Source organism: Rhinolophus sinicus, linkage group LG03, assembly GCF_036562045.2.
Source record: "Rhinolophus sinicus isolate RSC01 linkage group LG03, ASM3656204v1, whole genome shotgun sequence".
Classification (NCBI taxonomy): domain Eukaryota; kingdom Metazoa; phylum Chordata; class Mammalia; order Chiroptera; family Rhinolophidae; genus Rhinolophus; species Rhinolophus sinicus.
Window position 1 is genome coordinate 135,679,242 of NC_133753.1, and position 17,375 is coordinate 135,696,616.

Here is a 17,375-nt window from a genome sequence, read left to right on the forward strand (position 1 = left end):
TTTCTTGCTGTCCAGCTCTTCGCCCCTACACTGTAATGATCAGAAAAGTTATCTGGAAAAGAAAACCCCAAATCTCCTCTCTCAGATACTTGCTCCCTAAATCACTCACATTTGTAAATAGGCAATTAAATTGCAAGTCCTGGTGAGACCACAGCCTCCTGGGCATTCCAGGTTCTGCTTTTTCTTTCAGAAAACTTATGAAAATATCCACAAATGACTGAACCAGACGATATAAAGTAGGTTCACTGTGGCAACTGAGGCTTGGGATCTGGGGGAAGATGGAAACACAGGACAGCAAACAAAGCTCAGGTAGATAGAAAGCTCGAGCATGTCATTATAAGTGAAAGAAACTCAGGGACGAGTTTCTTCTTCAAAGCCGTGTAGCCCAAAGAGAAGGGGCACAGGATGATTCATCCTTTTGAGTGATCTTCCACTGGAACAATTGGGAAAAGAACAGCACTCTTACATTTCACTTGGCCTTACCCTCAACTTTGTTTATTTCACATACTCGCCTTCTTCTAAAGCGTACAGTGACCCCAGGAAAAGGAAAGATGGCTCTCCAGACGGTAGAGGCAGTTCTCATTGTGCAACACTCAAGCCCTGATTGCCCCAATTCTTCTTTGTTTTTCCTTACCAGCGAGACACGAGGACGACCGCCTCCCTGCCCAAGCTGGATCTCCATGTGATACCTGTTTGGCAAAAAGGCATCACGGGCAAAGGAGTTGTTATCACTGTACTGGATGATGGCTTGGAGTGGAATCACACGGACATCTACGCCAATTACGTGAGTCTGGGCCTTCTCCTGACTTACAGCTTTGGGAGCTGTCTACACAGACACATAGTTAGGACACGTAGATGCTGGCCCTGGGAAGGGTGGGCCAAGACTTTGCCAATTCCCTCACCCCTCTGCCAGCCCCTAGGAACTATTTTGGATCAGTTGGCATTGAAAGAATCTCGTGGAACCAAGGATTGTCCAAAAGTATGTGCACTGGGGTTGGGGAAAGGCACCTACACCAACTCCTTTATTAAAAGCCATTCAGATCCTGGGCTCCACGACACTGGCGGTATTAAAGCCATCAGATCCAGCCTGATGGCTGAGATCATTCTCACCGCCTTCCTCCTCACATCCCTGATAGGTCAGTATCTATCACATGAAGTTATGTGAATGTGATTCCTTTCATGCCAATTCAAAGCGTACACTACACAGTGCAACAATAACCAGCTGAGGAAAGAAAAGCTTATTCGAAATGGGAAATAAGTAAATGAAAACTATTTACTTAATTGTTTATGAAGCTTTCCATAGTATCTTAGGCCTTTGGATCAGTGTTTCACCTTTAAAAGTGTCCCTTTTTTTACTCTCATCCTGTCCATTCACCCAACATTCCTCAGCTAAAGTGCAAAGGAAAAGGAAAGAAGAGATAAAAAAGATGATTGGAAAGTAGGAATTATTAAAAGACATGGAAAATGTAGAGAAGTGGCAGCAGTGGAGATAGAATTCTTGTGTGGAAGATGTTTAAGTGTAGTGATCTGGTTGGAAAAGGGGATCGGACCTGGAAGCTTACCTTGAATTTCAAGTACCGTCTCTTTAACTAAATTCCATGTTTATTTAGTGTAACTGGGGAGGCTGAAGGAGATCACTATGGACTTAGCCCCACCCCACAGCCACTTCTTTGCACCTATATTCATTAGAGAGATGAATGTCAAAGTGTCACTAACTAGCTCTATATCGCTTAGTCAAATTATTCAATTTCTCTGGGCCTCAATTTTCTCATCTGAAAAATGAGGTGGTTGAACTAACTAAACTGATTCCTCATGGTTCTGATATTCCATGAGCTTCTATGAGCTATCAGTTTTGTAACATTCACTGAGAATTTGATGCTGGCTCCCTTTTCTGACTCTGCCTGGTTTATGGGTTTAATAAATAATCAGCTTCTGGCCCAGAAACTCTGAAATGCAGACTTTCGAGCTATCGGCCAGGATAGGAATGGGACAGGGGTAGAAAGCTTAGGAAGTGCTGCTTTTTTAATAATGCTAAGTGTTATTTCTGTTGTCTCTTTAGGATCCAGAGGCTAGCTATGATTTTAACGATAATGACCATGATCCATTTCCCCGATATGATCCCACAAATGAGAACAAGTAAGTAAATGCAGATTCTGGCTGGGGGGGGGGGAATAAATACTTTAAAATGCTTTTATCTTGTTTGAGTTCTCAGATAATGTTCAGGCACACCATCCATATATACCACAATATTTTGTTGCTTTTAAAACAAAAACCGAAGCGTCTATTTTTATATTCCCTTTGGCTTATAGAACCATATTTCAATTAAACTTTCTTTTATAAGAATGTTACTGCATAGCTATAGCTTTAGAAAGAATATTTGGGACACAAAGAATAAAAACCTTGAGGCCAACCCTCCCACCCCCAATTCTTCTATGAATCTTTGACTCTTAGCAGCATGCTTGACGTTAGCATGAGAAATAGAGACAACCAAGATAGCATATCCTCATAGCTTCCTATGGGGGCTGCAGCTGTGCTCCCCAGTTCCTTCAGAAGAGCATGACCAGACATCACACAAGAGAAAGGTACTCTGAGGCCAGTGCTCAAATTCAGCACAGTCTCTGGGGCATTGGACTGTTAGTAGCATGTTCCAGAGTTCTTGATGGATATTCTAAAGTGAAAGGGAAGAGAAAGAGGAAATCGTGTGATCCCTAAATTAACTCTCTATAGCAGCCATAGGGTGATGAAGGAGGCCAAGAGCCAGACCTGCCAAAGCAAGAAGCCAAGTAAAGACCCAGAGGCAATGGACAGTTTAACCCTCTTTCCTAACCCCAAAGAAACTTCACTCTCTAGGCACATAGCCTCAAGGGTCTGTGCCCATATGAGAACTCCTGTGTGCATAATGATATCTCTTGTAGGCTTCAAGGAGACATTCACACTTTTCCTCTTTATTTATTCCACCCAGTAGAGCTTGCACCAAAATAGATCAAAGCCAAGGCAAAATTAGGGCTTGCTGCTAGCCCTAGTGGGGATGGAAAGAGCAAGCAACGAAAATCTCTTTGTGGCTGCCACATAAAGTGCTTCCCTTTTCTCTGTATGGCTTTCTCTCTCTTGGACTATTAGCAATTAACTTAGGTCAATTAAGTTCTCTCTCTCTCCCTCTTTCCTTCTCTCTCTCATTCTCACTGTCCTGCTCCCTTTCTCCCTTATTCTCGTTCAGAATTCCCATGTGGTTGATACAGTAATATTGACCTAAAGTTTTTTCTTTGCATGGTGCCCCTCCAGAAGACCAACATACCCTAGGAAGGGGTATGGACTTGGCCTCAATTTCTGGGTGTATATTTATTTCTTAAGGAGACGGGAGGCTTAGGGAGACTTCCAAGGTACTGCTTTTTTCAATACCACTTACTTCTTCTAGGGTTTATTTCTTAAAGGGGTTAACTGTAAACATCCCCTAAAAAGTAGAATATTCCAGTAACAATGCAACAGGAAATATGAGGGAGTGCCCTTGAAGGAAAGTGGGATGTCCCAGGAATTTACAGCAGGGTCCCCCAGATAAACTTTCAGCCATATTTTTTAGTCAGGGCTGTGGGGGGCCAGGAACTTCTGCACTTTTAGAGCATGACCTTGTGATGTTAACCTGGCTGGTAGTCATGGCTTTGCTGATTACCAGTATAGAGGGTGACCTTGAGGCAATCACCTCTCTCTGCCTCTGTTTTTCATTTTGTTTCCTAAAATGGGTGACAAGGCACCTGCTCCCTACCCTCCTGAAAGGAACTTCCTAAGGAAATGGCAATAAGTGCTTGGAAGAAAGGGGCCTTCATTCCTTCTTGGAATTAAATAAAAATGACAACTCTCATCTCACTCCCTTGGCCCAGAGTAAGAGGAAAATCTGCTGCCAGCAACATGAGGAGACTGTTAGCCTGAGGTATCAGCCTCTGTCCTAGGAGGTGCACCCGGAGCCTGGCCCCAGGATCCAATATAGGTTATCGTGTATGTGGTGGCAGCGTGACTGATAGGTGAATCCTTGGTGAAATGACACTCTCTCGAGTTTTTCTACTCATGAAAATGGGGCTAAGATTTCCCTCTTTTTTCCCCTAAAAAGGGGATTCTCACATCGCTGTATTTATAATATAATTCTCCCAAATCACAGATCTCCAAAGGCCCCCCAGGAAGCCACCCATGTCATCCTGCTTATTTTGTGCCTGAAAACTCTGAGCTTCAGAGCACAGCCTACCATGGACCTTCCACATACCACAGAGCTAGTGTGGCAGAGCCAAACAGTTCGGAGTATAGACTTTGCAGCTGGATTTAGATCACATATGAGATCGGCCACTTAGTAGCTGAGTTACCTTGACTAAATCATTTAACTTCTTTGTGCTTCAGTTTGATCACCTATTAAAAAGGGATAATAGTAGATTCTACTTCATTGGGTTATTATGGGGACTAAATGAGTGTGTATATATAACTGGCTTGGAGAGTGCCTGGTACATTGAAAAACTTAAGTGCTTGCTGTGATGATGATGACGACGACAATGAAAATGACGTGAATGATGATGATGACGATCAAGGGCTTGTCATTTAGTGACTCAGGTAGACCTCTGTCAGCGAGAAATCGGCATGACAAGGATAATATCATGTGATAGGAGCAGAGGCAGAGACAAGTCCATTTTCTGAGCTGGTTCAGAATCTGCTATTTAAAAATTACACAATAAGCAGCTATCTGTCAGGGTCCTCTAGACTATCAACCAAAAAGTGGCATCCCTCTCATATGTCAAAGTTATAATAAGAAATAGAGTTACCCTTCAACCATGTTGTCAATAATAAATCCCTCAACTTTGGAAAACGAGTGGTCCCCTTTTATTTTGGCCTTCTAGCAATTAGAGACCTGTTTTCTCCCAACTCCAGGGCATTTTGGCTCCAAACGATCTGTGTTTCTACTGTTCTTTATTACTATGTAAATGAGATTAATAGAAGCTACACTTGAATTCTCATCTGCAAATCAAAAGAAGAATCACTAAATAATAAAGCCTTAAAAGTGCAGGTAACTCACTATTAAGCTGGCATGCATCTCTAGTCAGTATTTCAATACCAATTACAGATTATTTTTCAAGTTAAATAACGTGTGTGACAAGGATGTTTTAGCCAGTATAATAGAAGTCTTTAAACTATCTTGTGGAATAATTTTTTAAAAATCAATTTGTTTAAATGCCAGTTACTACCATTGTTCTAAGATAATAGAAGGTTATTTTATCTCAGAGCCTGATTTAAGGGAAGAAAAAAGCTACAGGTCTATAAAAAAAATGACACAGAACCACTTTGATGAAGTCTTTCCTTTTTCTCAAGACATGGAGGTGGGAAGTGAGGATAAGAGGAGGAAAATATATCAACCCCAATTTGTAGTATGATCCTGCTGTACCTTTCAAGAAAACAGTCCTCATTATAGAAGGAGATAAATAATAGGTCGTGTCATGTTGCATCATTTTTAGGACAGAAGTACAATGCTGGAGATGTTTTCCAGTGGGTTGATTCTGTTGGCTGAGGCTGAAGATTTTGCTCTCTGGGGCCCTGTCTCCCATCCTGTGTAAATGGAAATACAGGCATTGCTGACCTGGGGATGGGAGGTATGGGCGGGGGAGGGAAGTACATTTCCCAGAGAATGACACGGAATTTCTCCTTCAAGAATGGCAAAGAGGGTTAATCCATCAAAGATGCTGCCTTCTATGTGTTTAATGTACATACAGTTCTCAGAAAATGGTCAGGATAGCTTCAGTTCCAAGTGAGAGAATCCTAACTCAAAGATTAAGTAAAATGGGGATTTGAAAAAAAAAAAAACGTCCCCCAAGGGATGGTCTAGCTTCAAGCATTGCAAGATCCAGTAGCTCAAATAATACGCCATCAAGATACCCATCCCTCTATCTCCAGCTACCAGTGCTGCTCGCTCAACTTCCCTTCATTCTCAGTAGAATCTTGCCTGTCAGCAAAATCCACATGGCTCACATGGAGCTTGAAGCTCAACACTCTGGAGATAGAACATAATTCTCATCCCCAGAATCTTCATTAATCCTTGCAAGCTGCCTGGAAGAAAGTGCCTCGTGACCGAGAGAATCACAAGGAGTGAGGGAGGGCCACTTCCCAAAAGGGGAAAATTCTAGGAAGCAAAAAAGAATCAGATGTCTGCTACTCTGGGGAAGACCTTGAATTAAAGATAATTATAGTGTTCTGACTTTGGATTCCTATCCAATAGGTGGAAGAAGCAGGAACATTGTTTAGTGGAAGGAGACCAGGAAACCATCTTTGGTACTTTAGGAAACAGAATAAGTGAAACAGAATTATTTTGGGTGACCCAGTCAATTCTGGATTTTTATATTCCTTACCAGGCTAAATTAATAGAAGTCTAGTGCGGTAGTGTCTAAAAGAAGCTGGTTGACAGTTGCTCAGTGCTAATCAGTTCTGTCTTTTCTTCTATGTCAGTACATCTGGTCCACAGCTCCTCCAACAGCCTTCATAATGCTCCAGATGCTTCCATAATGGAATAAAGTTATGAGATAAACACATTTACATTAAAGTTTTCTTACTTACAGGCCCTCTGGAGGTCAGGTGGTGGTGGGAAAAGACAATTGTTATCCCCAGAATTTCAGAATTGATGCTTTGGGGGTGGACTTTGATCTGTTTTAGAGCTGGATCCCACCCCCCCAATACTCTGAAATCACACATTACCTGACTGCAAAAGCAATCTTGTTCAGACTGCTGACCCCAGTCAGAGTTGCAGAGAACCCTGTTTTCCCAATTAGCCTGTAGTGTCTTCTTAAAAGCTCCAACTCTTCTCGGCACCAGAAACCCTTCAGGTGTTTTAGTTTGGTGAACGGTCAGAGGAGGAGAGGAGTTCATGAAAAGGGACTCTGTTCTGTTGTGTCCTACTATGACTGGTCCAGGATAACTAACTCCAAGGAAGTCACTGGGGGAGAGGAGGAGGGTGGGGAATGAGGAGCCACTTCACTATCAGAAAATATGGAGCAAAAGCCATTTATTTGGAAACAATTTCTGAAAGATTCTGAGTTGCTCATAATTATGTCCATACCTAACACGTACTGGGTGCTTACGACATACCAACCACTGTTCTAAGTACTCGATACACAATATCGTATGTGATGTCAGAACCCTTTGAGGACAACTAACTTACCCAAGGTTCTACTACTGATTAGTGGAAGAAGCTAGAATCTGAACTCACGTACTCTGGCTCCTGTACCTGTGTCCTTCAGCTGATACCTACAACTTTATCTAATGCTGATGGGAAGAAAACCAACAACAAGGCCAGCAAAAAGTTAATACATCCATGTACCATGGATTTATGCACAAAACAAATGTTTGTCCTCATTTATGTTTTATAATTTCTGTTTTTCAATCCTCAGACATGGGACCCGATGTGCAGGAGAAATTGCCATGCAAGCAAACAATCACAAGTGTGGGGTCGGAATTGCATACAATTCCAAAGTCGGAGGTAAAGCAGGGGGTGCTGTTCCTGTGGTTTTGCACTTTTGATAGGAGTTTTGCATCACCTGGTATAAAGGAGGTGGGGTGTGGGGCTCTTCAACAACCACTGGAAGAAATGAACTCCTTGTAAAATTTGCAGCAGGACTTGAGTGTGATTTGTGAACAAATCAATGGACCTGGATTCCTAGAAAATGGTAGCTGAATATAGTCCATACATCTCTGTGGGGGGGAAATGGAAATGTTGAACAGCTTTGGAACCAAATCTAATTTTCTCTGTGTTCTGATTTAGAAAGGTTTGTTATTGAGTGCTCAGGAAGCAGAAGGAGGAGGTAAATTTAGGCAGTCTTTCCCTGCCTCTCAATCTCAATTCTGTAGTTCTGCATTTCATAGCAAGGAACAGTTTTTTAAAATAAAAAGAATATGCTTGTTATATAAAGAAGCCAAAGGTTGTCTTTAATAGCAGATATTTAGAATCTCTAGGTTTTTCAGTCAGGGGAAACATATGGTAAGTTCCATCACAGCTATTTAATAAAGGAACTATTTACAAGAGTTAAAAGGAAACCAACAAGGGATAACAAACGGGGACAGATGTTACCACCTTTAGGCATAAAGGATCAAGAGGAAGGAGTCAGTGGAAACTGGAGAGAGGACGCTGTGGCCATAGGCGAGAACCACTGGACAGGTGCTATGGCCTGGAGTACAGCAACAGAACTGTTTCTAGACAGGGACGATCCAGCGGAATGAGTGCCTCACTTTCCCCTCATCCCCAACCTCCTGCTCCTATCCTCAGTTGGCTGAGCCCAGTGGGAAGAAAGAGAACCCACTGATACAGTCCATGTTCCTGTGGAGAGTGGATTTGTAGGGGCTCACAGAGACGATATTCCCTTTTCTAAATCAAATAACTACATCCTAGCACATAAAATGCCTCTCATTAGTATAGCACTCTCTTAGATTTTGTCTTTCCTGTTTCCTCTGATACTAGCATCAGCAAAGTGCCATGTTAATTTAAAGAAAATGAAGGCAGAAGCACAAATCACCTAGAAAAAGAATTCACTTTTTAAGTCATGATGAACTAAGTAGCTAGTTTGTGGGAGAATCATCTGATCCTTTCATTTTATAACGGAGACATCAGAAGCAAGATTCTCAAGGAAAGGGGGGCAGTGTAGAACTAAAACACAAGGCGTCTGATTCCAAGTCTACCTGTTTTTTTAATTCGTTATGCCACTCTTTGATAGTCTAGCCTCAAGTGCATTTTTTAATAATAACCTTCATTTTTAACACCTACGGTATGTTCATCACTCACCCTACAACACATTATAGGCAGTGTATCCATTTGGGTATCAGATCTGGGATTCAAGTGCTGGCTCCCCAATTTCAAGCTATATGGCCTTGGGCAAGTCACTGTCCCTCTCCGGCCTCAGTCTCCCCATCTGTAAAATAGGGAGAATTACAGTACCCACCTCATATGGTTGTCCTAAGGATAGATGAGTTCATAAGTTTAAGGCATATAGAATGGAAGCTGCATGTATTATCTCCTCAATGCATGTGAGCTGTTATCCCCATTTTATAGATGAAAAAACTGAAGCACAGAGAGGTTAAGTGATTTGCCCACGACCATGCACCTAGTAAGTTAAGAAGCTGGGATTTTTTTTCTCAAATGCATTTTTTAAACAAATATGACTTTCACTAATCATGTCAATTACATGTTCTTTTACCTATAATCCACGGTAAATAGTAGTGTGGAAATCTAAGACTGTGCACTCCATTGCATTATGAGCCTGAAGCCAGGAATAACCAGGTAACTGCCGGCTTCTGTCTAAACTGCTTTTGCCTTCCTGGCTCTTGAGTACATGAGTCTGATGATGGGTGACAGCCTATTGGAAAGCACAAAGAACTACCGCGTCTGCCTCCTCCCGATGAAAAATGATTCCCCCTCAGGAGTGAAATCCATGGCAATGATTTCATCCTTGAGATTATTGAGAAGAAAAGGAAGCATGTTCCTTGAAAATGTTTCTTAGCAAACACATAATAGAATGGCCTCTGGGTTATTTTTAATCAGTGCTTAGAAACAAGAATTCTTTCCTTATTTGTTAGTTTCCTATTGTGAGTAGACCTTTTCAAGCTGCATGGTTTCCCATACAGAGTCTTCTGCATGGCACGGGTTGGGCCACAGCCATTCATGGTAGAGTCATAAGCAGGTGTGTCAGGGGAGGGCTGTTTGATGCCTCTCTCTAAAAGCTCTCCTGTCAATTTCAGGTTATTGCTATAGTGGAAAGAAGGGAGACATTTTGTAATCCACAACAACCATGGCCACTGCACAGCGCATACAGTTATCTCTAAAGGGCAGAAATGAAAGCTTAAAGAGGCAGTGACTTGTACCTTCCTTTGTGCTGCTAGCAGCTGGGTCATGGGATATCCAATGATTACCCTGCTTTTGACTCTTTTGATGGTCCTTTTAAGAAATGAATATTAAAAGCATTGTGCCATCCTACATGTACATACTGACATCAACTTATGTGTTTGTTTGTTTTGCTGTTCAGGCATAAGAATGTTGGATGGCATTGTGACCGATGCTATTGAAGCGAGTTCAATTGGATTCAATCCTGGACATGTGGATATTTACAGTGCGAGCTGGGGCCCGAATGATGATGGGAAAACTGTGGAGGGGCCTGGCCGACTAGCCCAGAAGGCTTTTGAATATGGTGTTAAACAGGTAAGATGCTTAACATGGATCCACCTGAAATGGAACCTGACCTTTTGGATATGAGGAGAAGGGAAGAAAATTTAGCTCATATGGAAAGAAATGGTTGTGAATTTCTTGTATCGTCTTTACCCGAAAATAAAACCTAGCTGGACCATCAGCTCTAATGTGTCTTTTGTAGCAAAAATTAATATAAGACCCAGTCTTATTGTCATATAATATGACCAGGTATAATATAATATAATATAATATAATATAATATAATATAATATAATATAATATAATATAATACTGGGTATAATATAATATGATATAATATAATGTAATACCAGATCTTATATAATATAATATATCATATAATATCATATCGTATAACACCAGGTGTAATATAATATAATACCGGGTCTTATACAATATAACACCAGGTATTATATTAATTTTTGCTCCAAAAGATGCATTAGAGTTGATGGTCTGGCTAGGTATTATGTTTGGGGAAACATGGTAGTTGGTTATGACTTAAAATGCATTTAGAGAGCCAAGTCATTCTTCAGATGGATGGAAGTTAAAGGTTTAGAGATTTCTTTTCCCATTTGGATCTGACATTCAACAAAAAGATTCATTACTCTTAGGATATTTACTTACAAAACACTTGGATGTGTCCTTTCTCATTTTCCTGCCGTTTTTGAATTTTTACACTAGGTAAACTAGTACCTAGACTTCTTGCAAGTGCTCTGAAAATGTACTCTTAAATATAACTCTGCACATGCCTGGTGAATACATGTGCTTTGGTCGTGCTGTTCTGTCACTTGGGTTTACTGCATTGTTGCCAAGATTCTAAGGCCTTGTTCTACACAGGGTGAAACAAAAGAAGAAACTTTGGAGAACACACATTGAAAAATCATAGAAAGAGTGGCCTTGACGAGTTCCATTCAATGGAATAGTCCCTTTTAATGCAGCTGCAAAGCAGATCTGAATAATGCCTGATTTTGTCATTCTATCAGTCAGCCAGAAGATTCAAGCAGAAAGAAAGAGATGAAGTTCAAAAATTCAAGGGTAGTGATATAAGCCAAGGGAAGAGTGAAAAAATAGGAGCGAGAGCTGAAGGCCAGACTATGAATCCGCATATTAAAGCAAAAAAAGGAAAGAAAAGCAGTCTCTCCATCCCAGCGAGGGTCCAGATAAAAGAGGGCTGGCAGAGCCAGAACCCAGTGGCTTATAATATGAAGTCTCGTGAGATTTCCAATACTGATGCTGGAGGACCTGGAGTTGAAACAGACTACAGATAACTGTCTCCATGAACTTCATGCATGTATTTGTTGGAGATTTCATTGGGGTGTGACTGTGACTACAATAGATGTTAATTGATGTGATATATTCTGGCTTTTCCTTTAGGGGAGACAAGGAAAGGGCTCCATCTTTGTCTGGGCTTCTGGCAATGGGGGGCGTCAGGGAGATAACTGTGACTGTGATGGGTACACGGACAGCATCTACACCATCTCCATCAGCAGCGCCTCGCAGCAGGGCCTGTCCCCCTGGTACGCTGAGAAGTGCTCCTCCACACTGGCCACCTCATACAGCAGTGGGGATTACACCGACCAGAGAATCGTATGTTGCTTTTGTCTAACGCTCTCTGCTTGGGGAGAAGAGCATGGCTTGCATTCCAAAGTATCCTTTGGTCAGTATCTTTGGTAAAATCGATTTGTTGAAGCTTCATGTCTCAGTTGGGGAGACTCATGCTTTACTCACTAGAAAGGCTGGCACATACTGGGAGGTTTTCTCTCAAAGGGACAATGACGCCTCTGCCAAGAGGATGTTGCCTCTCGGTCATTTTTAAACTCAGCGCTGAGAAGCCACCAATCTGTCATTACAAATGGGCCGAGATTCCAAATGTCTCTTCAGCTTGTGTGATGCCTCCCTGAAAAGAGCCTTAAAGGAGATTTCAGGGTTGTAGGGGCTTTATCACCCTCTCCTTATTAATCCTGTAATAGCAGGGTTATGGTCTGACTTGCCCTCCAGCAGATGATAAAAATACAGTGTGTACACCAGCTATGTCTCCTAAGAACAAATGACCTACAGGAAAATAACAGTCTAAATTTCCCCTGAGGTGAACTTCTCAGCATCCAAATAAGCAGTTCAGGAAAGTTACATGCTCAGAGAGCATCTTCAGCCCACGCTTGGCTGTGCCTTCACTTCCATGAGTCAGACTGCCAAGGGCAATTACTGGATTTCCCTTCAAGGGCACGACAAGGGAGGACCATTCTGAGGCCTTGAGAACAGAGAGGCACTTTTAATTTAAAATTTTAAAGCCCCCAATTTAACTCCTGACACAAAAAGAACCAAGAAGCTAAAGTATGTAGATCCTAATCTCAGTGAAATAACAGGTCACGATCCAATCAGACTATGGGTGAACCCCATAATAATTAGACCTTGAAATGTTTGTAAAATTCATATTACTAGCATCTCAACAAAATTCTTAGAACTCCTGTCTTCCTCAAACAGGATCCCTATTCTGGAACTCGGCCTGCTTTTCCCATCTACTCCAGTTTAGACACTACAACTGTGGTCTTCACTTAAAAGCACTGGCCTCCCTCCCACGCCCATATCTTCGATTATACAAATAATAGACAGTGACATTCTATCCAGGGCTTCTTTATGGTGGGCATATTTTATAGCTTTTGCATGTGGCACATCAGCATGTTTTCCACTTGTGTTCAGAGCCCCTGGCTGTCGTCCACAGTTGCTTGTGAGAAAATGGCCTGTTATGCATTTCACAGTCACCATTTCATATAGGCTGTCCCTCATCTGAACTTCTCTGTGCTAAAGTAGGAGGAAGAATTTCCATCTTTGTAAAGATTCGTCCTTAGGTAAATCAGCCCTAGGAGAGACAGCTGGTGAATTCTATTTGCGATGGCTGTACTAACATAGCCCTCTCTTACGCAAACCTCTTCGTCAGCACTGTTATCTCTGGGGGCTCACTTACGTCAACAGGTAAAAAGGGCAACCTTTCTTCCGCAACCCTCTGACGAGCAGAGCCACCATAATTTGAGAAGTTCAGCAACTCCAAGTGGGAAGCCAAAGGAGGTGATAATAGATCAAATTATTTTTTTACACCTCCCTCCCACACCTTGAAATCTCTAGCTTAAAACCACAGTGTGGGAGCCTGGGTGGGTGTCTTGTTAGTAATCCTTTGGCCCAACTACGTGTTCAACCAGCAGCACTGTGGTCCTTATGGCAGACTGATTGGAAGTCTTTTAGGGTTCTTCCCTTCATCTTGGCAATGTCTTCAATTAAGCTACAATGATTCTGGGTAATTCTCTACGTGTGATAATATTGTGTAAAAGTGCTTTCACGGACAGGATCTCATTTCAGCCTCAGAATATGAGTCAGGAAATGTCAACTTCGTTTTACAGATGGGGAAACAAAGTGACTTGCCCATGGGATACATCTACTGAATTGCAGTTTTAGAATTGCGACCCAGGTCTAAGTCTAGCACATTTTCCACTTGGAAAACTCATCATTTTCATCAACATGCACTCACTCATGTACATCAAATTACATCAACAGTGAGTGCAGACCACACCCTAGACACATTTTGGGCAGGTAGTTCGAGTGGCCAAAATCAGAATTGCTTTACATTCTTGTGCTGGAGAGAGTCAAATGTCAGTCTGAAGGCAAAAGGGAATTTTGCATGAGGCAGAATTTCTAAATCTGCCTGACCCAACACAATGGGCCTGATGATTAATGGGCCAGCTTGATTCACAGTGATTCTGAAACAGTCCCTTTTTCCAGACAGCATTTCATTTGGGAGTCTCAGAGGAGAAAATATTCATAGTGGGAGTACTGCATCCCCAGAAAAGGCATCCTGATGCCAGAATTATAGACAAGTTGCATATAGAGGAGAGGGAACTAAAATATGAGCAGATGGCACACATCCGCCTATGGTTTAGAGGAGGAAGTAGGGAATCGAATCAGCTGAGTTTCCTGATCACAGCAGATGCAGCGCTCGGTGCGGTGAACCCCCCGGGACAGGATCGCACTCTTCACATGTTCTCCCACGTTTCTTTCCTTCCTGATGCCACGCAGACGAGCGCGGACCTGCACAATGACTGCACAGAGACTCACACCGGCACCTCGGCCTCGGCACCCCTGGCCGCTGGCATCTTCGCTCTGGCCCTGGAAGCAAAGTAAGGCCCAGAAAGCTTCTCATCACCTTTACTAAGGCTGCTTCTCCTTGATAGTAATGTATATCGTTTGCTGAATACGTGGTGACGGTAGAAAACCACAAAAAAATAATAAAAGTAAGCTCTCTTCCTGTTAGCATCTCAGTGTAGATTTAATGTACACGTATCTCACAAAATCTCAATACACGCATTATGTTGTCATTTTTAATCCACCCTACGTTAATAACTATATTAACATATGTTAATAATATAATACTTTCTCATGTCTCCATCAGTATTCCTTGACCTTTAAAAACTCATGCTTTCCTCCCAGTTCTCCTCTGACTCAGCTGCAAGGCCTTCTCACTTCTGTTTATTCCCACCAGGAAATACTTTGTTCAGATAATTTCCTGTGGGTGGTATTAGGAAAGATAAGTTTATAAAACATCCTTTGTCAGGTTATATAAGCCCAACATGTCAGGGGACGTGAGAATGAAAAACAGGATTTTTATCTTTTCATAGTATTCCGTTATATAAATGAAAATTTTATTTATACCTAATCATGCTTAAATACCCTTGTCCATAAATATTGGTTGTCATCTCTGATAATTTCTTTGGGATAAACATTCAGAATTGAATTTTTGGGTCAAAGGGCAAGCATGTTGCAATGGTTTTGATATACATATTGCCAGGTTACTGTCTAGAAAGACTGTAACATTTTATATTTCCACTAGTAGTATATGTGTGAAAGGGCCAGTTTCCTAAACCCTTATTAAAGCTACTTTTATTACCTTTTAAAATGTTTGCTATTTTAATACATGAAAATGGTATCTCATCTTCATATGCTTTTATTTCATTACTAATGAAGCTCAACACTTTATATTCTTTGGCCATTTATCACGTGTGATTGCTTGTTTATGACCTTGATTTTGTTTTATGGCCTTAGTTCAGAAAAGTTATTAATGCCTGGTTAGTTTGACATTTACCTTTTCATTTTATTTACACATAATTTTTAATGTAATGAGGTTAATATGTATGCAATTATATTTGTCAGTCTTTTTTCTTTAAGGCTTTTTCCTTAGTTTTTACACTCAGAAAAATCTTTACAACCCCAAAATTAGATAAACATTTATTTATATGTCTTTTATGATGCTTCCTTTCCTATATTTAGGTCCTAAATTCCCCTGGAATTTATTTTTGTGTCTAATGTTAAAAATGGATGTAACATTTTTCCTCATAATAGGTACCTAATAGTCCAATACTTAATACAGAGGAAAAGCATCTAATTGGTTCACATTGTATGTCCACAACTTTTATTCGTCCTCATTTCTAGTTTCTAATGTTGTGTGGAAAGAAATATTTAAATGTCAAGTCAGGCGCTATGGTTGCATGATAGAGGAAGTGATTAAACTTGTAAACTTCTATCCTACCTAATAAGGACGATACCCTAGAAGAACAGCCATGTTCTCTAGAGAGGGAACAAAGCAGTGTCCTCATGTCATATTCAGTACACAAGGTTTGCAGTAATGGAAGAGTGGAAAACCATGGTTCCTGCCACAGCTGGAAGAGTCCTGAAGTGGCTGAGTCTTTGTCCAAGAGAGTTCAGAGTGGCTCCAAGAGCCCCCAGGGCAACCTGTGGAGGTATGATTCAGCCCCTGGTATCTCAGCTGTGAGATGGCCACAGTGGCTAAGCAAGCTAGGCCTCACAAGGCTCATACCAAGAGTCTACCTCCTTGGACAAGCTGGGATGTCTGGTAAGGGAAGAGTCAAGCCAGGTGCTCAACTGGCAACAGAGGGGCCCTTGAAACTCTTGGGCCCAACAGAAGAACTATGTTTAGAATCTGAGTTCACTTGTAACAGGAAGGGAGTAGACAGAGGGCAAAGTCTATGGGCACGAGCTAAGATTGGCATCAGCAAATCCAAACCCAATACAAGGAAAAATAATCTAAGCAGTGAAAAGTACAAGGAACACCTGGCTTCCGGTTCTAGGTATATGACTAACTCTGTGAGTTTACACAGGCAAGTTACTCCCAATTGAGGGCTCAATTTGCCATCTATAAAACGGAGGGGTCAGAGCAGATGATTTTTTTCGAACTTCTTCCCTGAGATTCTCCAAATGGAAATGGAAGGTGTCAGCGTGTATATTAGGTTGGTGCAAAAGTAATTACTGTTTTTGCAATGACTTTTAACCTTTTAAACTGCAATTACTTTTGTACCAACCTAATAGATCATCCAACATGAATTGTTGAGATTGGTGGTGAGAGGTCCAGAGTGGAAGAAAAGTAAGGTCCTATGAAGGCAAGCAGTTACATACAGCTGGTGAAACAGGCTTATGATATTTATGATTTCAAGATATAGCTCCAGGGAGCTGTTAAAACAAATATTCTCTTTTCTACCCAACATGTCACTATAACTAGCCAGGCCCATCCTTGTCTAGTGATCACTACATAGAAATACTCATCTAGCTGAACAGATGTAATGTTAATTTTATAGAAAAACTGAAATCTTAACATTGCAATCTCTGATTTCTAAAATTTCAAACCTTCTTTGTCTGTACCCGGAGAAAATGATCTAAGAATAATCTAGCTTCATTAATCTCATTTAATTTCTCATGGACCATTTATAAAGTAGTGGGCCATGTGTTGCTATGAAACACACCCATGAGTTTCCAGGAGTCCCTGTACGTCTTTGAAACTAGATGCAGAGTTGTTTGTGTGTGTATTGTTCTGGGGAATGGTTTCTAGGTTCCATCAGATTCGCACACTGTTCATAATTTAAGAGACATTAAGAGTCTATGATCTCCCTGGTGCATATAATAAGAATTTAATTCCTTTGATTTTGATTCAGTCATCAGTAAAATGGACATAATCTGTCTTAACATTTATATATATCCTGCCAAAGTACATACAGGTTTTTGAGATGTCTTTTCTCAAATGGACAGCTGTCTGAACTCCATACCAAAACAATTATTTCAGAAAATCAGAATGCCAGAATTTCTAGAAGTTTCCCGATCAAGATTGGGA

At 41.2% G+C, this 17,375-nt stretch overlaps 1 protein-coding gene across 1 annotated transcript in view; it reads left to right on the forward strand.

Moving 5' to 3' along the window:
- PCSK1 (proprotein convertase subtilisin/kexin type 1) overlaps nt 1-17,375 on the forward strand; it is a 38,176-nt gene that overhangs the window by 7,800 nt on the left and 13,001 nt on the right. The window contains exons 4-9 of the mRNA XM_019727905.2: nt 638-784; nt 2,060-2,136; nt 7,410-7,498; nt 10,032-10,204; nt 11,585-11,797; nt 14,276-14,376. Coding sequence (XP_019583464.2) covers nt 638-784; nt 2,060-2,136; nt 7,410-7,498; nt 10,032-10,204; nt 11,585-11,797; nt 14,276-14,376 — 800 coding nt within the window. The remainder of the gene's footprint in view (nt 1-637; nt 785-2,059; nt 2,137-7,409; nt 7,499-10,031; nt 10,205-11,584; nt 11,798-14,275; nt 14,377-17,375) is intronic.